The sequence below is a fragment of the Podarcis raffonei genome, chromosome 7 (genome assembly GCF_027172205.1).
Source record: "Podarcis raffonei isolate rPodRaf1 chromosome 7, rPodRaf1.pri, whole genome shotgun sequence".
Taxonomy (NCBI): domain Eukaryota; kingdom Metazoa; phylum Chordata; class Lepidosauria; order Squamata; family Lacertidae; genus Podarcis; species Podarcis raffonei.
This window is the reverse complement of record NC_070608.1, coordinates 28,043,603-28,067,857: the sequence shown is the minus strand read 5'-3', so window position 1 is coordinate 28,067,857 and position 24,255 is coordinate 28,043,603. Positions and strand designations below refer to the sequence as shown.

The window sequence follows — 24,255 nt, the reverse complement described above, 5'->3', positions numbered from 1 at the left end:
ACTCTTAAATTATTACACATAGCAAGGCTAGCATTCATAATAACATAATGTGTGATATTATAATCCATCCCCGTTTCATGTTTCATTTCAAGAGTTGGTCTCTGGTGAGTTGGCAACCTATGCAATATACAAAAATGGCATCCTTTATCATCCTTTTATCATGAAGAGTTGAGCCCTTCTACCCTGCTTCATTGGACTCTGTGGCTTCTCAGACCCCCCACCATGGAGTCTCCATCACTCCCATTGTTATAGGATGACATTTATTGAGATGCAGGTAGTGTTGCAGTCTAAACCACCGAGACTCTTGGGCTTGATGATTGTAAGGTCGAATCCGTGTGATGGGGTGAGCTCCTGTTGCTCTGTCCCAGCTCATGCCAACCTAGCAGTTTGAAATCGGCCTGAAAGTGAAGATGAACACCACACCCCATAGTTGACTGAACTTAATCATTCAGGGGTCCTTTACCTTTTACTTTGCCTACCTAGGATGATAGGGACATGGGTGGCACTGTGGTCTAAACCACAGAGCCTAGGGCTTGCCGACCAGACGGTTAGTGGTTCAAATCCCTGCGACGGGGTGAGCTCCTGTTGTTTGGTCCCAGCTCCTGCCCACCTAGCAGTTCGAGAGCACATCAGAGTGCAAGTAGATAAATATGTACTGCTCCGGCGGGAAGGTAAATGGCATTTCCATACACTGCTCTGGTTCGCCAGAAGCGGCTTAGTCATGCTGGCCACATGACCCGGAAGCTGTCTGTGGACAAACGCCAGCTCCCTCGGCTTATAGAGTGAGATGAGGGCTGCAACCCCAGAGTCGTCCGCGACTGGACCTAACGGTCAGGGGTACCTCTACCTTTGCCTAGGAGGATATCTACTGCTGCACCACAGTTCTTGTCTTTCACAAAATGATTTCTGCAGAAGTGTTATTGACTGTATTTTTCTCATTACTGAAAATCAATTGCATCTACTGGGTTTTAGTGAGCCTGTTTGTTTCCTTTTGTGGGCAGCCAGAGCTAATATTATCATGTTTGTGTTGCCTGTGACTGGCCAGGAAACTTTGGGTCAGGCGGAGCACCGCCAAGCAAATGGAGGTGACATGTTGGGATTTGTTGAGAGGTTGTGACATATTGCAAACTGGATAGAAAGGAGGTGCGAAAGCTCTCTAGGTCCTCAGCCTCAACAACACGCTGTTACAGTTCTGCCTGCGTTTTCCTCAGGGCACCTTCAGAGCAAGTAGTTTCTGGAGTACATGCCTTGAAGGTGAAGTATTAAATCTAAATGCAGCTGTATCAGTAAAACTACTCTCCTTTTTTGTGACACAACTAAATTTCCTTTTTAGTGACATAATAAAAAGAGTAGGGGGCGGGGAGAAAAACACTTGGTGGTAAGGACATCCGGCCTGATATGTTAGGCTCATATACTGATTAAATATTTTCCCAAATAGCATTCAAATGTCACAAACTCATCTTTCCTCCCCACTAGTTTAACATGTAAAAAAGGCATTTAAACCGTTTTTAATCCAGCCTCTTATTTACATGATAAGCCACAACGATTCCTTTTAATAGGCATGGATTGCCTGCTTTGAAGCAGCTGGAATTCTTAATTCCACGAAATGGCAGTGCTGCCTCATCCCCTTTGGTATTCAAGAAGGTCATCCGTCTACTCATAGATTTCTTTGATGCTGCTCATATATATGTATGAACCAGTGGTTTGAAGATAGCGAAATTCAGTCTTGTGGGGGGTGGGGGGCAGCATAGTGCTCCGTCATCAGTTAAAATATTTGAAGTAAGATTAAGTTGTTCATAGTATGCCTTCTCCTGACCAATGCTGTCTGAGGGACATGTTTTCATGAAGCATCCCCCCCCCAAATGAAATTGAGTGGGTGAGCAATGGACATATTTTGAAACTTCGCATTTTCACTGGTGTAACTGAATGTTTAAAAGAATTCAAACACATTCAAAGCATTTATTTATTTAGATGATTTATATACCACCCTCTCCATAGGCCACAGGACGATCTGCGATAAAAATGAATAGCTACAGTATATATCTTAAAACTGGCATGACCAAACTTGGCCCTCCAGCTGTTTTGGGACTACAACTCCCATCATCCCTAGCTAACAGGACCTGTGGTCAGGGATGATGGGAATTGTAGTCCCAAAACAGCTGGAGGGCCAAGTTTGGCCATGCCTGTTTTTTTTTTAAAAAAAACAAACCAACCACAATGCATTTAAAATATAAAACAACAAATTGAATGACAATAACTAGTGGTGATGGAATCAGACCTCTTCTCCTGCAAACACCCTCCAAAAAAGAAAAAAGAAAAAAATGATGCACCTTGACCAGCTACCTGAAGCTATAAAGAAATGAGGCCAGATACACCTCAGTAGTAGAGAAAGAATCCACATGCAATGACCCACCATGGAAAAAGTCATTTCTTGGGCCCTCATCCCATGTAGGAAACACCAGGAGGGCCTCATCTGCTGAACATAGAAAAGGGACTGGTCAACATGGGGGAAAGGTGTTCTTGTTGTTTGCTGCAGGAGAAAAAATAGGTATAAAATGAGTCCAATCCTGAACATTCATATTAAATTTCTATACTGTCCTTCATCTGAGGATCATATGGAGGCTTACAATATAAAAAGGGAACATGACCTCTGGACATGTAGCATCTACCTGGAATTTATTTGTTTGCTTATTTCATTTAATTACTGTTGTTCCTCCTAAAAATGCCTCAGGTATTACACAACATAAAATAAATACAACCAATGATTAAAAGATCTACAAAATTGCAACATTAAAGAACAGTGGAACAAAGCAGCATTTGCGGCATGTGTCATCTCCCTGCCTGTGTCTATAGCTACAAAGTATTTGGCTTTTTGAACACAACTGGAAATGATACAAATGATACTACTCCAAAGCAATTATAAAAAGGTAAAGGACCCCTGACAGTTAAGTCCAGTTGCAGACGACGCTGGAGTTCCAGCGCTCATCTTGCTTTACAGGCCGAGGGAGCCGGCATTTGTCCGCAGACAGCTTTTCTGGGTCATGTGGCCAGCATGACTAAGCCTCTTCTGGTGCAACAGAACATTGAAACCAGAGCAGCACATGGAAATGCACTGGCATGCTTTCAAACTGCTAGGTTGGCAGGAGCTGGGACCGAGCAACAAGGCTCATTCCATCGCGGGGATTCGAACCACTGACCTTCTGATCGGCAAGCCCAAGAGGCTAAGTGGTTTAGACCACAGTGCCACCCACGTCCTTATCCAAAGCAATTATAGGTAATCTTAAATTATATAAAGATATGAACCACGTTGAGAAAGGAAAAAGGTCAAATTATACAACAGGAGCCAATTTACTTTTATTTAGACAGTATCTTCTAGTGGTAACTCCCTCCCTCTCACCCAGCAGCGGTAGCCAGCTGTAAAACTCACTTATTGGCCACCACTATTCAGAATACATTGGCTTTTCAAAAATAAGATAGATGCACAAAAGCCTGAACTCAGCCAGTTTGGTGTTCCCCAGTCCCCCGTCCTCCCACCCCGATCTCAACCCTGGTTTAGATCTCAATCTCTACAAAATGGGCAGACGTGCCAGCAACAGTGAAATCATTTCTAAGTTGAAAAGTTTTCGGAAGTTGAAAGTTCCACCTTTGAGAAAGCCATGGGCCTATGAATTTAGAAAATGTCAGTGCGTTCAGAAAAATAACAGATAAAATTATGGTGTTGCCACTGTAATTGAGAGCAGATCACAGGGACTCCAATAGAGAGATGTGGGAACATTGCAGTCTGTGTCCTACTTTTGTGGGTGTGTACATGGCGTGGCACACTCTTTTGCTGACAGTGACTTCATTGTACAGATATGGAGATGGTGCTACTCTGATAGACTTAGGGGAACACTGGCAGAGTCTAGGTCTGTTTGTGTGCTCATGGCTTACAACACTTCTTTCACACCTTATTACTTTCCTTAGAAATATGTGCCTGTGCCCTTGTTTTGAGCACTTTCAGTAGACACCGAGATTACATTTCCTTCTCTGTTAAATCCCAGAAGATGTTTGGCATTCCAGCCAAAGTAAAGAAATGAAGGGAGTTCTTCAGTTCTTCGGCATGAGGCCTTTTGTTCCACACACTAACAAGGGACAATGGACAATTGGCTGTGGAAAGTAACCCTTTGTTCCAGGTTTCTGGACTCTAACTCACACCCATAGGCCAGCATAATGACTGAACTGGTTTCACCTGGGAGGGACAGTCTTAGGAGTTGAAGAAAAACTAGAAGGTTTATGGAAGATTTTCACTTCACTTGGAACTGATTTGGATGGTAGGAAACTGAACATTGCTGTACATTAAGTACCGTGTTTGTTTCTGCACGCCCAGTAACACCAGCTAAACCTGTACATTTGTGAATAAACACATTGGGCGGAATTCACCAGTGAACGCCATCAGTGGAAGCCTCACACAAGGGTTTCCACTTGTGCAATGGGTTTCCCCCCATCTCCCCCCCCTTCACCCCCTACAATTGGCTTGCAAGGGAAGGAGAACTTCAAAACAGCACATGGGGAGGCTTATCATTGCAAGTAGATGTGCTTGTGCAGAGAGAATGCTTGGTTGCCATTGGAAAGATTTGGGGAATCCCAAACACAGGGTGCCAAAATACATTTAAAGACTCTTGAGAGTCCCATGGACTACAAGAAGATCAAATGTATCCATTCTTAAGGAAATCAGCCCTGAGTGCTCACTGGAATGACAGATCGTGAAGCTGAGGCTCCAATACTTTGGCCACCTCATGAGAAGAGAAGACTCCCTGGAAAAGACCCTGATGTTGGGAAAGATGGAGGGCACAAGGAGAAGGGGACGACAGAGGACGAGATGGTTGGACAGTGTTCTCAAAGCTACCAGCATGAGTTTGACCAAACTGCGGGAGGCAGTGGAAGACAGGAGTGCCTGGCGTGCTCTGGTCCATGGGGTCACGAAGAGTCGGACACGACTAAACGACTAAACAACAACAGTGTTCATAGGGCTCAGTGATGACTACCAGTTAATAATTAGTGGTCACAATTCAACATAATTGTGCAGGACATTTCTAGGTACGTCTGCTTTGAAGTGAATTCTTATGATGTCAAAAGAGACCTGGTGTGTTTATGATTGCAGCCTTCAGCCACCCTCTCAGCTGTAGTGGTGGTATAGCTGCCAAGCCACAGTATTGTGTGTCACATCATTGGCACTGGAGCAAGAATTCCTAGCAAAATAGTACTTATATAGGTACGTCGAGGGAAAGCTTTTCAAACAATTTCATTATGTGGAAATGATTGTTCTCTACTTCTTCATCTTGCTTTGGAGCTTCTGGCAGTACTCACGTTGTTTTGTGAAGGAGCTGTAAAATACTAGTTTATTTTAAACCACCAATGGCTTTTAAAGGGCTCAGCAAGAGTTCAGACAAAAATGGAGGGGGAAGAATTCCCCCACTCTGGTTAAAGAAAGGAATGTGCTTATGTGCTTGTGAATGTATAGATAAATCACCGGAGTAGCCCTATCCATTGTGCTCAAAATTAGAGTAGAAATTAATAATGGTTGGTCCTAGGCTTTGGCCATTAATATAAATGAACAGCAGAAATCCTCCCATTTGGGACAGGGGGAAAGGGAGCCGGGAAAGTGCATTGCTATGATTTTTCACTGCTCCCTTTCCTTCCAAGGCAGGTTGTGCAGGAGAACTTCCCAGTAGCTCTAACCGCAAATGTATACAGAGACTGTGTGTGTGCATTTTCTGAATGAAGTTGAAGTTAAGCCCCACCCCCTTTTGTCCAGGACTGCAAACTTCCCTGCCAGTCATTGCCAACGAGGTCAAATCTGGCATCTTTGAGTCTGAATTCTAATTCCATTTATTTATTCATCATTATGCTCATAAGATACACCATGAAATAAATGCTTTGGGCCTAGTACAGAAAAATAAAATGTAACGATAAAACAAAGGTACAGTAAAAATCTGCAATAAGTTAAAAAACCCAGCATGCATAAAAGCCAAGTATAAAAAAAAACCCAGCACATAGAAGACGATAAAAAGCAAATGAGTGGCAATTGCTGTCAGACATGGAATTTAAAAACCACCCACTGATTGGCGTTTGTTATGATTCAGCAGTAAAACACAGGTTTTCCCAGGGAAAGTTTTGGGACAGGAAAAAACAACAACCCACTTCGATATGGAGCTTTAAAGCCCAGACCTGTGCCTAGAAACATGGTGCAAAAAGAAATCTGGATGAACCCTTAGACTGGCACTGAAGACACAACCATATGGGCACCAAGTGGGCATCCTGAGGGAGAGCATTCCATGGCATAACACAAGTTAAAGAACATTAAAGGATGTCCATGCCAGCCAATTATTCCATGCTTTATTTTCTTAACTACCCTGCCCTGATTTCTGTTTTGCTTTTGATGGGATTTTGCTCCCATGGCAATACCTTCAGCAATGAGACATCTGCTGCAAAGGTACAAGGCCCACACGCTATGCTGATTAGAGTCTACAGAAACTGAAGAACAAGGAAGAAAAGAACCAAGGGTTTTAACAAAGCGAGCCCATCACTGCTGCAGAAATAGGCTACAGGAATGCCTACAAAAATTAACTTTCTTGCCCTTTCCCTCCCTTATCCAAGGTGTTAATTATGCAGCTGTGAATGGGGTTGCTATTATTAATGAAAATGTTCCATGTATTTAGCTGTTTGAAACCAGGTTCTTCTTCCTGGCTACATGGCATTTCAGGACTGTGCAACAAAAAGTTATAGAGTCTATGGAGGGAATAAATAGATTTTATGACAAGTTTTATTTAAACCTGCAGATAAGCTGTGTGTTGTAATTCCGCTCACCAGGAGCAGTGGTGCAGCTCATTACTTCTTCTGGTGGGAAAACCCATTGCCTTATATAGCCCCACATTTTCCTTCACCTTTGTTTAAGAGCGTCAGGCATTTGTCTTAAGGCAGCAGCTCATTTTGTTCGTGAGTGTCTCTGGTAGCATGCCAGAGTTGTAAGTCATGGTGCACTGGCCACAAGATTTGGTTTACACCCAGATCCAGCACTTCAGAAAACACTTTAGAGGCTTCCTGTTTCAGCTTTGGGTCTGAGACTGAGGCCACAATGGGGGGGGGGGTTAGGCTTCACTCACGCCCGCCTGCACCCACTATTGGGAAATTTTATCTAAATGGCCATAACTTTTTGATAAAAGTGAAAGAGATTTTGCAAGCATAGTTCACCCCTCCAGAGTGGATCGAGCTTGCCAAAATTGCAGGCAAACCAGTCCAGGTCTTTTCTTCCTTTTCGTTTCTTTTTGTCCTAGTCACCTTGTTTTTTTCTTTTTTTAAAGGAAATGTCTATACCTTTTTAACTTTTTAAGGTAGAATTGGGTGATGTTTGCAGGCAAGCTCATCCATTCTGAGGAGATGAGTCCTGCCAAATTTCAGAAAGAGATCTGCCGTGATTTTCCTGCAAGGACAGCTGCTAACAGTTTCAGAATGGAACTCACTTAATCTCCACATGTGTTTGGTGGGCAATTGGTTTGAAAATTGCAGATATGAAGATAAAGCTGCTCAGCAGTTGTTGTTGTTTACAAGGCACACATTTAATTTGGGGGTAGATAATTTACCTTCCCAAAAGGCACTGGGTTTGGAAAGCCTGGTAAAAGAACCTCTTCTGTTTACAAGCTTGACCTCTCAGTTACAATGGAGCTTTGTCTTTTTCATGTCTGCATCCTGGTATTTACCTCTGCCTTCTAGCCCAGTTTACCCTTTATATGTTTCACTTTTAGAAGATACCTGGCTGGAGCTCTTTTTTATATCTGAGTCTCTGAGGTGCCACAAGGGAAGGAGGGATCCCCACTTCAATTCAGGGTGCCTTGTACAGATCCCACTTCATCTTGCTCAAGCCCAGAATCTCTCTAAAGCACCCCAGTTTAGAATGCATCCCCAAACACTGCACATTTCTAGTTTCAAATTCAGGATGACATCAGTGTTATTCTGGAGTTGGCTTTATTCCTGGATATGTTAAACATCATTTATGGCTTGACAGAAGGAACAGAAATTTTGTTTCAGATCATGCTTGGGAGGGTAAGGACCACTTTGTGTATTATCCTGAAGCAGAGATAAAGAAAGTGTAAATGACACACATTCTTTTTCATGCTGGGCATCTTATATTACTGCATTGTGTTTTATGGTGTTATTTTACAGAGAGAGTTGGGGTGCATTACATAAAAATTGTTATTACTTTTTTTTAAATGGCATTCTTTCTTTTTAAGAAGTCCATTTGAATCTTAGAGTCACCTTGGACTTCATGGCACAGCAAGTATTTTTGTTATAAGTTATCCATAAATCTGGGTTAAATGATGAGTGGTGCTCCGTTCACAGCCACTTTGCATCAATAGGCTGTCACAAAGGAGCATATAATGGCAGCATTACACTTTGAAAGCATCTGCGTTTATTATTGCTATTTTTTTCCAGCCATGGAAAAATGTTAGGTGCCAACTCAAGCTGAGCATTCCAGCTGGTGTCGAGCAGCCAGATTCATAGCTTCGTTGACTTCAATAGAGCTTTGCTCTTGTATGCCCACATCAAATAAAAGTCTGCAGTGACTTTGCACTACTCCAATTCCATGGAGTCTGCCTTCTTCCCAGCTGTTCGGTCTCCCTACCTCATGTGGTCTCCTGTCCTTGGTTTCCATTTGTACTGAACTAGTGACAATGTCGTGTTTGTGTCGCTGCTTTCATTGTAGCAAAATGTCAGGGTTCTTTTGCAAGAGCCAATGTCAATAGTTCTTTTCCTGGAGGCCAAATATGCTCAATTTCTAATTGCAAAAGCCTGGCTTTCCCTTCTTTTCTTCCCTTGCCCTTTCCCCCCTGATATTCAGGGTAGGTACAGAGCGAAAACAAGTTTGAAATGTTCACTTTTTAAAAATTAAGGATGCAATCATTCTGTTAATGCAAGAATGTACAGTTGTGCAACAGAACTTCTCCCTCATACACCCTACCCACCCCAAATCTGCCCTGGAGGACTTGGGGGGGAAGGAAGGGGCAAGTTCTGTTGTGCAAGTGTAAATATAGTGGAATGGATTATAACAGTAGAGTAGGAACTTACAGCCACTGCTTGAACCTGGAATTACTCTATTGACATCAAGCACATCATTTCTTTCAAAGTGGAATGATTCAGGAGCCTGTGTGCATATAGGTATGTGAGTGCATGCTACTTGTTCAGACACTGAGGTCCAGCTCCGAGGGCCTTCTGGCGGTTCCCTCACTGAGAGAAGTGTGGTTACAGGGAACCAGGCAGAGGGCCTTCTCCGTAGTGGCGCTCGCCCTGTGGAACGCCCTCCCATCAGATGTCAAGGAAATAAACAACTATCTGACTTTTAGAAGACATCTGAAGGCAGCCATGTTTTGGGAAGTTTTTAATGTTTGATGTTTTATCTTGTTTTTAATATTCTGCTGGGAGCCGCCTGGAGTGACTGGGGAAACCCAATGAGATGGGTGGGGTATAAATAATAAATTATTATTATATTATTATCATTACTGGATAGAACAGGCAAATTTGAATGCTCCCTAGACTTATTTATTTAATCAAGTTTTATTATGTTCCAACCTGAAAACTACTGTTTCAAATTTGCCTGTTCTATAACAACATAAAAAACATTTTCTTTATCTTTCTTTTATCACTATGTAAATACATTAAAGGGAAAACTTCAAATGTGTTAAGTAATCTTGAGTGTGCCCTCCTTCACAGAAAGTGTTTAATTTCAAGAAAAACAGAATAATATGCAAACGGATTTAATCCATAGCAGAGAAATAATAGTGGGGGTGGGTGGTGCTAATTAACACTGGATAATTTTTCTGCATCGCTCACCCTTGATTCACCTTGGAAACAGAGACATTCAAGGTATACGAGGTCAACATTCACTCCTTAGGGCAAAATATCATATAAAGTTTGCTTCAAAAACAGCATCATTTGGCATAATTCAAAATATAATTTAGCAAAAATTACTGTTGTAGGAGAAAACCTTATATATATATATTTATCATTGCTATTTCTCTTGCAGTGCTTATGAAAGCAGGAGAATTAAGTGAATATGTTGGATTCATTAAGTCTGGAAGTTGCAATGCTTACCGAATCATCCCGGCCCTAGTGAAACGACCTTTGGGCAAAATGGTGAGGAATTACATTTTCATCCATAATATCAGTCCTGGAAATCCTTTTGTTTTGTTTTTTGTTGGATTACTTACTCAGCGAGCCAAAGTCATCTTGCTGTCTGACACAAAGGACAAAGTTTCACCTAGCCACCCTCAATTTCACATACAGAAGCTGACTGGACTGGCAGCTGAATCTTAACCTCAACACCGGTTGAGCATCGTCAGTGGCACTTGAGGGCAGTAGGCTCACTTACACAGGTACCCAGACAAACTACAACAGCTCCACTCTTTCTTTTCTTTACTAAGGCTTGATGCAGTACCCTCACACTATGATCCTTTCAATGCATATGACGATGTTTCCATTTTTCCAGGCATTTTAAATTCTTATTTTTTATTATTTTTGTAAAAGTACAAAAAATAATAATCTTACTGTTTTTTTCCTCTGGTCTCATACAGTTTGTCGCTGGTGGTTCTATCTCAGGGGTCAGCAAACTTTTTTAGCAGGGGGACGGTCCACTGTCCCTCATACCTTCTGGGGGGGCAGACTATATTTTTTGGGGGGCGGGGAAATGAACAAATTCCTATGCCCCACAAATAACCCAGATATGCATTTTAAATAAAAGCACACATTCTACTCATGTAAAAACACCAGGCAGGCCCCACAAATAACCTAGAGATGCATTGTAAATAAAATGACACATTCTACTCATGTAAAAACATGCTGATTCCCAGACCATCTGCGGGCCAGATTTAGAAGGCGATTGGGCCGGATCCGGCCCCTGGACCTTAGTTTGCCTACCCATGTTCTATCTTTTCTCTCGCTCCCCACCCTTGTGATTGTTTTTATTTGGTTTGCTTGATTTATTATTATTATTAAAAATATGACTTTTAAGGCACATTGCTCAGGGAATGTCAGTTGTCGGGTGGAATCATGCTGCAAATAAAAAATAGCCTAGCTTCTAAATATTCACAATTTCTTAAGAGCATATTTTGTGTTTTTAAATCTCTGCTGGGTCCCTGTCACCAAAGTGTACTTGCCCCGAACCTGGATCTAAACATTCGGGGAATTTTCCTTTTATTCTTTAACCAAATTATACCAAAACCCAACCGTGTTGGGTATGACCCATTGAAGCTCTGTGATTTCAGGGAAGAGAGCTAAGCATGTGCTTAATTCTTATGCTGAAGTCCCTGGCACTTATAAGTGCTTAATTGTGACAGCACTTTTTTGTGCATTTTTGTGCATATTTTTCATTCTATATCTGCAACTTTCTGTCTAGGTATAAAAAAATGTTATATTTGTGGGGCCAATAAAACAAAATGCAGTCACCCTCAAAATTGGTGACTATCATTTGTACAGGAAATGAGTCACCTGGGGAGAGAATATTCTCACAGGAATATAGTTAAATGTTTCAAATAATAATGAAATTGAAGATTAAATGAGTCAGGGCAACAGGTCTTTCTCAAAAGATTTTTGGGGATCCGGTGATAACCATGGCTATGTTTACATTGCTAAAATGAAATTTTTCTCGATCCAGAATTGTTCATGCTCATCCTCAACACGCTTCTTTCAGTCTACATTGATTCTAAATCCTGCTGTTCACAAGTGTGAATGCGATCACGTGACAAGCTTTGGAAAACCTCCCCTTGATTAAGTTATCCATACTTTTTCTTCCCTGTACATGCCCCAGCCAATGGAAGAAGAAAGTAGGAAGTGATGATTGAAGTCTTGGTAGAACCCTACCCACAATGTCCTTGGGTAGATGTGGATACAAACACCATATTGCTGGGACTGCCCACATCTGTTTTCAAAAGGAGATACTATGGGGTGATGCAGAATTAATCTGCAATGAGCATTTATTTTCAGAATGAAGCCAATTTCTCAAGAAGGGCTTTTCAAGGAGGAACTAAGTGCAATAGATCTAAATGGTGTGGGGAGTACTAAGGCTCCATTGATTCTAGGATAAGATGTGCGCACCCAGCCTAAAGCACATTGCAAATGTTATAAAAGACCCCCATGTCTTCCTAAAAGTTTCAGACAACCTTATACTTCCATTAGCTTCTCAGCCAGAATTTTGCACCATACCAAGGGCCATCAGCCCATACAGTTTTTGCAGTTTATCATATAAATTGTATGCTGTGCATCTTCTAGTCCTAAATGTGTGCTGAAGAAACAAATAGTATGGGTTCATGTTTCAAAACAGATGAAGCAGATGAAACAAGTCCTCATTGGCCAACTGCATCCAAAAGATTCCTTTGGAGAAGTAAGCGTTCTCTATCAGACCCCATCTACATATACTCTGAAAGCAGGAACGCCTGTTGAACTAGGAATTATTGATGCTGCAGACATACATGGTAAATCCAAATGCATTGCTTTCCTTTCTTTTAGTATAGTTCCTTTAAGTTCTCATCTCGTTTTGCTTGCACAAAGCTTGCAGGGAGATTAGATGATGTAAGCTATTTTTTGAGCATGCATTCTGTTTGTTTGCGGGAGCCGATAGATGAAGTTGCATCATGTAACTTGTATCCCACTTTCCAGTATATCCCACTAGAAAACAGAAAGTCTGGAAGCGCCCTAAGCGTAATCAATGAGCCTTTTCTGTTAGATTGTGGGTGAACATATCAGACGACACAGCGAGTCTTCAAACAGCTCTTGTTTTTTCACAGGCCAGAACAGAACAGAACTGAACTGAAGGGTTCAGTCAGCCTGCTTATATAGAGCTCCAGTACAATGTAACTGTAACAACTTTCTGTAACTATCCAATCACTGAATGTCACTTTCGATCCCTTATTTGCATATGTGGACCTGAGTAAAAACTATCTACAGTATCCCCCTGCTGGCCCAGGGTGAGAACTTCAGTACATAACATTTTCTCTACAGTCTTCTTTGTGCTTTATGTTTTATCTAGTTAGGAATAAGAACACTTTCCATGTTCCACTCCTTTATTGTTTTTCTGGTTCATTGTGTCCTGCACCCATGAACTCCTTTTAAATTTTGGTTTAATGAGGATTATTTCTGAAATTAATTTCAGAACTGGAGCATGCACTCTTTGATAAAGTTTTCAATTACTTTACATTCTTTCCCCTGCCCTACATATGTGCATTGAAAGAACCCTGCCCCAAAAAAGTAATAATAATAAGTTATTAATCACTGTCTCATCAAAATTATTTGTGTGTGGTGTTTTACCAGTGTTGTTAAACACCCTATGACAGGATGTTGATGCATCCTTACAAAAAAAACCTTGCTTTTTTTTGAGGAGAGAGGTTCCCCACTGCACAGAAGTGTTTATGAATGATTGGCCAATAATTGCATCACATTTGTTACTTTGCAGCGTTTTATCAGTCCTCTCATGAACATTGGTGATGTAGAAGGGGTTGGATGGTGTAGGGGAAACGTGGAAGACCATTGTAATTTCGAGGAGTTAGATGACATGTCTCTTTCCCTTTTACATCCCTGGTTTAAGGTTTGCTGATTCATGATAGTATAATTTGTTTTTCACACACCTGTGTCAGGAGTTTCCTGGGTCCCCTGTGTTCTAAATGCTGATTGGCTAGTGGGGAGGATACCCAGTTGCAGTGTTGGAGACTCTCAGCTGCTCCGCATTAGTTGCACCAGGTGTCCCGGGCTGATCATGGGTGATGCCTGCTAACCAGGTGCAATCAATCAAATCAAAGTTGGCTATTAAAGCTGTGGGCTGAAGGGGCTCAGAGAGCTTCTTCACAGATCAAGGTACCAGATGCTGTGAGACTGTCATCTGGGGTCTCTCTCGCTGCTCTACCTGGAGCTCCAGGCAGCTGAAGGGGAGATTGTGTGTGACTCCTGTCTGGTATGTTATAATTTGTGTTTTGTATGCCTGCTGCTATCTGTTAACCTTACGCAAATAAAGCATTGTTTTTTCTTCATCCACTGGTGTGCTTATTGGCTCCAGATCCAGAAAGAGCCCTGCACTTGGCAGAACAGATGGGATGTAAAGGAACTGATAGCTATAGCAAACTATGGCTCACTGCACTTTGTGTATAAAATTCAAGATGATGATCAGTTCCTAATGTATCAGTTTGTCTATGGAAATGAGGCTAGATAATTCACAATTCCAAAATCTAGACAGAAATTCAGAGGAGGAGAATTTGAGAAGCATCCCTAGATCTAAAAGATGCTGGAAATATGCAGATGCAATGACATGTGCTTAGATTTAATTCTGGTTTATGGTGAAAACAATGTAACTTTGTCTTTGCTGACTTTCTGCTTATCTAGTCCTGGATGACTGTGACTCCTGCAGGAACAGTAAAAATCATAAAGACTTTATGATGGACTTCTTGCCACAGGTGTCCTAGGGAAAGGTGTGTAATAAATTAGACTACACTCACAGGAAGCTTACATGAAAATGGTCCTAATGAATTGTTGCAGCTCTGGATTCTCCCAGGCATTTGTTGAAACTTGATAAGTCCACATGCCTAGGAGAACACAGGGAGCCGATGTAAGAGTGAGATATTAGTTCTATGCAGAGGCATACTTTCTAACAATTTAAAACTCACATAGCATCACAATATGTACCATACTTTTCTGTGTATAACACGACCCCTATTTTGGGAGACTCAAAATTTAGAAAATGGGGGGAGGATTACCCACAGTTGTTGAGATTCTTGGGGGTGGGCAGAGTTGTTGAGCTTTTTTTAGGGGGTGCTGCCAAAAATCACTTACCCACCAGACTGATAATGCTGCTCACACGCATCTGATAGCAACTGATCCTCTGTCCCATCGCCAATAAACACAGCAAGTCACCCGCCCAATTGCCACAGCGACAGCCAATCAACAAGAGCCCTTGCAGCAGCCACAATTAACAATCTCCAACTCATGGCAGCAACCAATCCCGCGGCCCCACAATGCACTGCCCATGTATAGACGACCCCAAATTTTGAACATGTTTTTTGAATTGAAAAAACATAGTCTTATACACGGAAAAGTACAGTACATTGTGTGTGTTTGAACCATAGCATTTTTATAACTTTTTTAAAAAAATTCTTGGTTAATCTCGGTGTAAAAAAAAAAGGATTTATATTTTGTAGCAGTACTAAACCATTGGTGCATCTAGTATGGTACGAGGAGGAAACCCATAGCTCATTGGTAGAACAGCACATCCTTTGCATGCAGAAGATACTAGGTTCAACCCTGAGATTTCCAGTTAGGACTGGGAAACACAATTGCCTTAAACCCTGAATAGTAAAGGTAAAGGGACCCCTGACCATTAGGTCCAGTCGTGGCCGACTCTGGGGTTGCAGCGCTCATCTCGCTTTATTGGCCGAGGTAGCCAGCGTACAGCTTCGAGGTCATGTGGCCAGCATGACTAAGCCGCTTCTGGCAAACCAGAGCAGCGCATGGAAACGCTGTTTACCTTCCTGCCGGAGCAGTACCTATTTATCTACTTGCACTTTGACGTGCTTTTGAACTGCTAGGTTGGCAGGAGCTGGGACTGAGCAACGGGAGCTCACCATGTAGCAGGGATTCGAACCGCTGACCTTCTGATTGGCAAGTCCTAGGCTCAGTGGTTTAACCCACAGTGCCACCTGTGTCCCTAAACCCTGGATAGTTGTTGTCAATACTGAGTTAGATAGACCAGGGTTTGGATGTGGTAAAAAGCAGCTTCACACTGTCAGTTCTGGCTGTCCCTCTCTAAGGACTCAAACTGCAAAGGCCTCTGCCAGAATTTCTGCCTGAGAACCTTCTGACTGGAGAGGCCTGGGAATTGAACCCTGAGCTCTCTGTGTGGGAAATGTGTGCTGTGCCACTGAGCTGTGGTAGTGTAAGCCCGTTTGGGATTTTGAGCTTGCTAATAGGAGTACCCCTGCTTTTATTAGTTCCCCAAACCATAGCCACATGAAAGAAGAAATTGCTCTGCCGTACATAGACTATAAATATACACAGCCACAACATCATTAGATTAGTCTCTGTGTTAGAAAATGCAGCTCATGGGGCAGCCTAAGATAGGACCAAAACAGTTACTTAGGAAAGGCAGAGCTGGTAGTGATGTCCTTTCAGGTAGTTATTTCATAAAGCTCTTAACAAGCTGTGCCTTGGGCCTGGCAATAATAACATCTTATAACATTTAAGTTGTTAACCTTTCATGCCCTGGCTAAAATCCAATACCGATGATTGCATTCTTCCTCTCTCAATTCCATTTGCAGATTGAATTGGAAGCTGTTTTCCTTGGTTATTTTCTTAAACTGTTGTTGTAAACTGTTCTAGTCCCAAGGCTGCTGTGTCGGTAAAGTTGTGTCAATAAATCCCTGACTTCTCCCACGAGGCAGGCCGAAGGCTACTTTCTAAACCATACAGGAATATGTGAAAATCTTAGTTCGAAATATATTTTTTAGAAAAGAAAAGAAAGTGCTTGTTGGAATGTAAATCACCTTTTTGTTGTTTGGATTTTGTTTTAATACTAAACCTTTACTTTCAAAATCCTGTACATTTAAACAAAAATGCTGATGAGACTTATCAGTATTTTGCAGAAGCAGAAATGCCCCAGGAGGTTCCCGGTTTTGTGGTATTTATTGAAGCAAAGTCAAATAAAAAGGATGTCATAAAGATTGTTTATTTAAACATTGTCAAGGGTGAATGGAGTTTGCTTAAGATTTGCGAAAAGCTTTGGGTGTCTTTGTAGCTTTTACCTGAAGCAAGTGCCCCCTTTTGATTTTTCATTTCTTTCAATTGAAGTCTAATGGCACCATGTGCTCTAATGTAACATAAAAGAGAAGGCAGAGTAAAGAGAGACCAAGAGGTTAGGAGCCATCAGTCCTTGTGCAGAATAATAATAATCATCATAAAAAGAAATGTGCTCAGATTTCCTCTCAGCTAGGCAGGATCTGAAAAATGCCACCGATTTCAAAAGCACAGAAAGAACATTAGGGCTTTGAAAGGGTGGCAGCGGTTGTTTCCCGCCCCTCAGACAAAGAAATGGAAAGTAATGAATATTGCCGGTTGTAGCAGAGGACATGGCTTCACTGACTTGAAGGGTTGCCTGGAATTTCTTTCCCCCGTGGCCCTGAATAACACAAACTGAACTTCCCTCTTCTTTACAACTATATAGTGAAGTATTGTGTATAAATAAATGATGCAAACTACTGAAGGTGGTCCTTTACATACAAAACAGTTGCCCTTATGACCACATGCTAAATAATGATGGCGGTTAAAGTGGTTTAAGAGGAAACTGATTTGTATATGACATTATCTTGAGTATATAAACTCTGCTTGGCCAGAGGGGATCATAGAATCATAGAACTGTAGAGTTTGAAGGGACCCCAAGGTTCATCTCTTACAGTGGTTCTCAACCTGTGGGTCCCCAGATGTTGTTGGACTACAATTCCCATCATTCCTAGCCAGCATGACTAGTGGTCAGGGATGATGGGAGCTGTAGTCCAACAACATCTGGGGACCCACAGGTTGAGAACCATTGATCTAGTCTAACCCCCTGCAATGCAGGATCTCAGCTAAAGCATCCATGAGAGATGGCCCTCAAACCTCTGGAGATTCCACAACTTGTGTCACATCATGTGATTAACTATATGCCCCCCCCCCAGTATTTTATTCAAGTTGGCATCCCTGAGAAGAGGAATTGTCTACAGTGTTTGTGTGTGCATTCCCAAGACTGTGAATCCAGTGTCTTGAACTACAGTCGTACCTTGGAAGTCAAACGGAATTCATTCCGGAAGTCTATTCAACTTCCAAGATTATTTGAAAACCAAACTATGGCTTCTGATTGGCTGCAGGAACCTCCTGCAGCCAATCAGAAGCTGTGGAAGCACCATCGGACATTCGGCTTCCAAAAATAGTTCACAAACCGGAACAGTCACTTCTGAGTTTGTGGCGTTCGGGAGCCAAAACGTTTGAGAACTAAGCTGTTAAAAAACCAAGGTACAACTGTAAATGAGTTGCCTGAACTCCAGTGTGTGTGTGTGTGTGTGTGTGTGTGTGTGTGTGTGTGTAAAACAGCCTGCTATACAAAGGTAAGATTTGCATTTGTTGCTCTGCCCATTTTGCCTCTGGCCCTGCTCATTACTGTCATGTGGCCCCCAGATGGTTGCCGGAAGGAAATACGGCCCCAGACTCAAAAAAGATTCCCCATACCTGTCCTAACTGCTCTCGTTACCAGTACCTAGCTACTTGTTGCCCCAGCTAATACATGCAATTAGCTGGATGATGATGATGATGATGATGATTGCTTCAGACATCCCCTTGCCTAGTACCCTGCTAGAACAGGACACAGAGTTGGTTGTGCACTTCTCTGGATAATGGCAAATATCTTATATCATCTACTATAGTAAATAACTGCAGCTAGTCATGGGTGTGTGTTGCTGTAGGACACGTTTGCATATAAGTCAAAACTACAAGCTTCTTATACTGAACTTTACCCAAGTCACTTCATTTTAAAAGACTGAACTGAATCCAGCTTGCGAATAAAAGTGTCCTTTCTTAAAACCGAGGTTAATTTTTTCTCTCCCAGTTTTTCTTACACGATTTTCAGACCAATGAATGACTGATTTACAATACGGTTGATTTGCTTAATCCTTGCGAGAGGTCCCTGGGAAGTCATAAGTAAGAAACTTTACATCATGCTGATGCTGAAGCTAAGGATAACTTCACGTTTCATAATTTTATTTCTACTACTGCTCTTTGGGGAGGAGATTTAAAGCCATAAAAGTAACAGGATAAATATTGTGGTGCTTTATATTTATATACACTGAAACACCTTATATCCCTCTTCTGGCTGTAATGCATTACATAAAATGAATTGCTCACTTTCTCCTTATGAGAATAATAAATAATGATTCTTAAAAACCAAGAGTAATCCATATTCATTTTCTTTAAACTGTAGGCTTTAAAAAGAACATATATGGCACCTAGGTAAATGTTAAATAGCGGTGCAGGTTTTTTTATGGGTGCTGATGATGGGACCACTGTTGTGTTACTGCACTGATGTTTGATGGAGTGCAAACTCATTCTAAAGGAACTGTGCATGCACGCAACAGCGATGAGTGTTTCAGAAAATCAGCAGTTGCACCAATAAGTTATTTTTTGCTAGGGTGGCGAGAGTTACTGTCATTTAAAATTATGTGTTCTATGTTGTAAACTTCCCTGTGGTCTCTTGATGAAAGGCAGTATATAAATTTTAATAATAATAATAATAATAATAATAATAATAATAATAATAATGGAACAGAAGCGGACCAAATCAAATCTATCCTCTGAAACAGTTGATTCGTGCTTTCTTTAATATTCTGAAAGGGCAATGTATACACATGCCCTCAACAGCAGGATTGTAGCTGGACATCAGGATAATTCATCAGGGAATAGAGAGTAGGAATAAATGGGCAGATCTCACAGTGGAGGGGAGAAAGAAGTGGGCTCCCCCAAGACCAGAACTTTTAAACTTGGCATCAGGAATGAGTGGTGAGGTGGGCTTGTTTGTGGATTATTCAAGGTACTGGAAATCCAAAAGGACTATGAACAGTTCTCCAAAATGGGCGAATGGGCACAAAATGGTGAATGCCATGCAGCGCAAGAAAATATGAAGTGATGTATATAGAGTTGATAAGTAAATGAATTTTAACTTTACATGTCTATTGAATGAATGTGCGAATGGTGGCAGTGCAGAGGATGTGGGAGAGGAAAATGGGGATATTTTTGCAGGAGGTACATTTGCTCTAGTGAACTGCAATCCACTTTGCATTATTTGTTCTTTTTATATCCTGGATCTTCACTCTATTTACTGCTCATAATTCTGTTTCCTTTCAAGGACTGGCAGATGTGTTCTCTGTATTTTTAGACTTAAAAAAAGCAAAGCTTGAAATGAAGATAAATGTGCTAGATGCAGATAACAAGAGGGGTCTTCCCCCCATTTTAGTAGCAGTCTGCTTTTCCTAATCCCCTTAACTTCTCTGAATCTTTGGATGATTATAGGTCTTGATTTTATTATGCTTTATATGCAGATATCTTTTTTAGACCCAGTACAAAACTGGCTTTTCAGCTTACATTGCCCTTGTGTGCATAATATGAAATGCTACTAGTCTGAGGTAGCAGCAAGTCTTATCTACTTGGGACTCAGTGTGAGTGTGAATATTGGTTTATTCTGTTGCATTTTTTAAGATTTATCAATAGATGAAAACTATTCTTATTCTACTGTTGTTGTTTATTAGAAATTGAGTAAGGACAAGCCACATTTTTTGTCCTCTGTCTTTTAATCTAGCCTTAGGCATGTGTCATTGAAGAGGGGCGCTCTTTGTCTCAACATTATTGGCCAACGGAAGCCATTTCAACTATGGTCCATTAGAATTCTCCTTCTCTTCCTCCCCGCTTATTCTCTAAATCTCACTCTTCCTCTAATGAATTTGTAGCAGCGTACATCAATCTAAATCTTTGAAGTAGCTTAGGATGAGAGGGAGGCTGTATACCATACATTTAAGCTATGTTTTCCACATCAGTTTATGATTTGTGTGTGTGTGTGTGTGTGTGTGTGTGAAAAAAGTCCTTATGAAAATTCATTTTTCCTACTATGCATATTTATGCAAAGCAACACCTCCCTAATATAATGCATTTTGTATATTGTTTTCACTAATGTATGCATTTATAGGCACACTTAATATATGCATTTTTTTGTCCCCATTACTTGGCTGGAGAACTGCATTACAAAATTCAGAGAAATGTGAATTTTGAAGAATGTCTGTTTTGGTTTTTGTACCATTTCCGAAAGTGCACATTCTGTAAGTTTGCATTTTAATGCAAAGTGAATCAAATTCCTTCCCCATAACTTACTCCGATTCCAGTCCCAGCCAAAATGGGAGATGATGGGAGTAGGGATCCAACAATACCAGGAGTGCCATACTATCCCTATCCCTGATGTATATGATGCAAGAAAGTAGCTTTACCTCTTAAATAAGTCTCTCTGGCAGCTTTAGATGGTAGTTTTGAGAAATGCCCATTTGTAATGCATGATTCATTCCTCCGCCCACTACCAAATTGACAGAATCATGTTGATCAGAGGAGAAAAGTGAAAAGAGCCGGAAGAAGAGGATCTCTCTCTCTCTCTCTCTCTCTCTCTCTCTCTCCTTTTGTAGAGGGTTGTGGTTTACATCTGGAGATCACACTGTCAAGAATCTGTCCATTTTAAGCCTTGCTTCATTTGCTATGTGTTTGAAAGGAGGGGGCAGAGAAACTCACCAGCGCATCAACGCTGATTCTTCCAAGAAGTGTTCTCATCATGAGATTATATTTTTCTTCTCTCTTGATTTCACACACATTGTATTTTTAAAGCATGGCAGATTGCTTGGCTGATAAAAAAAATAAAAAAATCTCTGACAGGATGCAGCTGGTAATGTTAGCATTAGTGTATTGGAAAGTACAGCCAGAACATCCATGGTGATCCAATATGAGTCCCACCTCCTGCAACCAGCACACTGCTCCCATTTCTCTGGCACAAGCCATCATTCAAGTAATCGACCAGTTATGGAACTGCTGCTGCTAGAATATAAAAATTAAACAGAGACGGAAAGCAGGAAAACTGAGAGTGGTAATGGAATGTACAAGTATGTGTTAAAGGTGACATAACTGTGGGTTCTTGTTACTTATTATCCTGGCATATAGGTTTATTTTTTTTAAAACACAACAACAATAGTGACCCAATCATTCCAATATTTAAATGAATTCCAGTTCTTATTCTAAAATCTAGATTCCCCCATCTGGTTTATTTGTTTTTAAATAAATAAATAAATTTTAAATAATACAATCCTATGCATGTCTACTTAGAATTCCTTCTCGTTTGAGCAGGACAATGTGCATTTAAAGGGTAAAGTGGGATCTGATCACTCAAAAGTAATTTCTGAACTGGTACAGTGGTACCTCGGGTTAAGTACTTAATTCCTTCCGGAGGTCTGTTCTTAACCTGAAACTGTTCTTAACCTGAAGCACCACTTTAGCTAATGGGGCCTCGTGCTGCCGCTGCGCCGCTTCTGCACGATTTCTGTTCTCATCCTGAAGCAAAGTTCTTAACCAGAGGTACTATTTCTGGGTTAGCGGAGTCTGTAACCTGAAGCGTATGTAACCTGAAGTGTATGTAACCCGAGGTACCACTGTACTTGCTTTTATACGCTTGCAGTTCTTGTTTTCAAAGCCACCGTGAGAATTCAGCAGCATTGTAGTGTTCATTCCTCCGAAAACAATTTTCCTGAATAGAGTACACTTTTATATGTCAGCTTCACTGATAAAGGCATTGATATGCACACTTCCCCCTAATGTACACATCCTTTGCGCACATTTTTGAGTTGCATTGCAAAATTTGAAAAAGTTCACATTTTGAAGGATAGCTGCATTTCAGTTCATGTTTCAGGAATACGAATTAGGTAGGCTCAGCTTAAAATGTGAATCAAATGGAATTTCTCCCCCATCCTTACTGGAGGCATTAGCTTATCCAATAAATGGATGGTACTTCTTTCCTATTCCCCCCCCAAGCCATCTATTTCTGAAACTTTGGCCCTGGTTTTCTAAAAATCCCAGCTGTAACTCAGTCGTTCCCAACCAGCAGATTATCAGACATATTCAGTACCCAACAACTTCCTTTATATTTCTGACAGCCAGATGCTAAGCATGCTCCATAAATGGGAGTTTAAGTAATTAGCAATCTGGACCCCAAAGCCCATCCATATTATTATTTTGCTGACTTGTTAAACTGTAGCAGCTGTGTCCTTTGCCCATTATTCTTCCGGCCTTTGGCTGTAATTACTGCTTATCCCCCCTCCCTCTTTCTCTTCTTCATTGCTTATATAAATGCTAATTATTCTCTCTTCATTTTCTTAGGGTTGGACACTTAATAGTTTAATAGTTGTTGTTATCTGCTTTTCCTGTCCTGGATATAGAAATGCTATCTGTGGTATGCAAAGTCATGTCTGACAGGACACTGCACATGGCCATATTAAAAGAAAGCAGCATTCTCTTAAAGCAGGGGTCAGCAAACCTTTTCAGCAGCGGGCCGGTCCACTGTCCCTCAGACCTTGTGGGGGGGCAGACTATATTTTGAAGGGGGGGAATGAATGAAATCTTATGCCCCACAAATAACCCAGATATGCATTTTAAATAAAAGCACACATTCTACTCATGTAAAAACATGTGAATTCCGGACCACCCGCGGGCCGGATTTAGAAGGCGATTTGGCCGGATCCGGCCCCCGGGCCTTAGTTTGCCTACTCATGTCTTAAAGGATCCCTGAACATTGGCTATGCTGTCTGGGGCTGCCTTTCCTGGCATGTCCAGTCTTCAGGGATGATGGGAGTTGGAGTCCTGCAAAAGCTCAAGCTCCAAATTAGTGAAAATTTCCATCTGTTTTAGCATGTGGCCCTAAACAGATGTGCTACATAGGCAATATTGATATGGCATGGTATCCTATCCTGTGGTTACTTCTTGGAGCTGAATGCTTGTCATTAGCAGAGGGGTGGTCCTAAGTTCCTGATTTGTCTGTTCACTGGAATAGACACATGGATTCTGTTGCTACTACTGAAGCTACCATTCCAAGTAACCAACTGTCAACCAATCCCACCCAAATAGAATTGGAAGGACCTTGAGGATCTGGAAGCAAAAATCCTGCATGGCAGGTTAGGATTTCAGCAGAGTACAGAATGAGGTAAAGAACCAAGAAAGAGAGAAAAAGTATGCCTTAAACACTTTTTGAGTTTATGGCATAGGGAAAGAGTTAGATTTCTGAACTGCACTATAACTATTTTCTTCTTCTCGGCGATCTCTCATAGCCGAGTAAGATTGTCTTCCATGAACACGGTCTTAACAGTGTGTCCGTAAGTGACTGTGGAGGCCAATTCTGGATCCACACGTCCTTCCACAGTGGGGACAGAGGCTTCCGGGCAGGAGTTGATCATGGTGAGGGTTTGCCAAGCGTGCCTTCCTCATAGCTCGTTTCTCCCTTTTGCCCTGAGTTCGTGCTTCTTCAAAGTCCAAGACACCTTTGGTAAAGGCTGTTCTCTAATTGGACTGTTTGCAGGCCAGTGTTTTCCAATTTCCCATGCTTATACTGCATTTTTTTAGATTTGGCTTGAGAGCATCTTTAAACCTCTTTTG

The 24,255-nt window shown here is 41.4% G+C and overlaps 1 protein-coding gene across 2 annotated transcripts in view; it reads left to right on the top strand.

Annotated features, from left to right (window-relative positions):
• Positions 1 to 24,255, top strand: part of CNBD1 (cyclic nucleotide binding domain containing 1) — a 142,887-nt gene that overhangs the window by 104,881 nt on the left and 13,751 nt on the right. Inside the window, exons 9-10 of one of the 2 annotated variants that reach the window (XM_053395720.1) lie at positions 10,058 to 10,167; positions 12,350 to 12,500. In XM_053395720.1, the coding sequence (XP_053251695.1) occupies positions 10,058 to 10,167; positions 12,350 to 12,500 (261 nt within the window). The remainder of the gene's footprint in view (positions 1 to 10,057; positions 10,168 to 12,349; positions 12,501 to 24,255) is intronic. The other variant, XM_053395721.1, reaches the window with a different exon arrangement.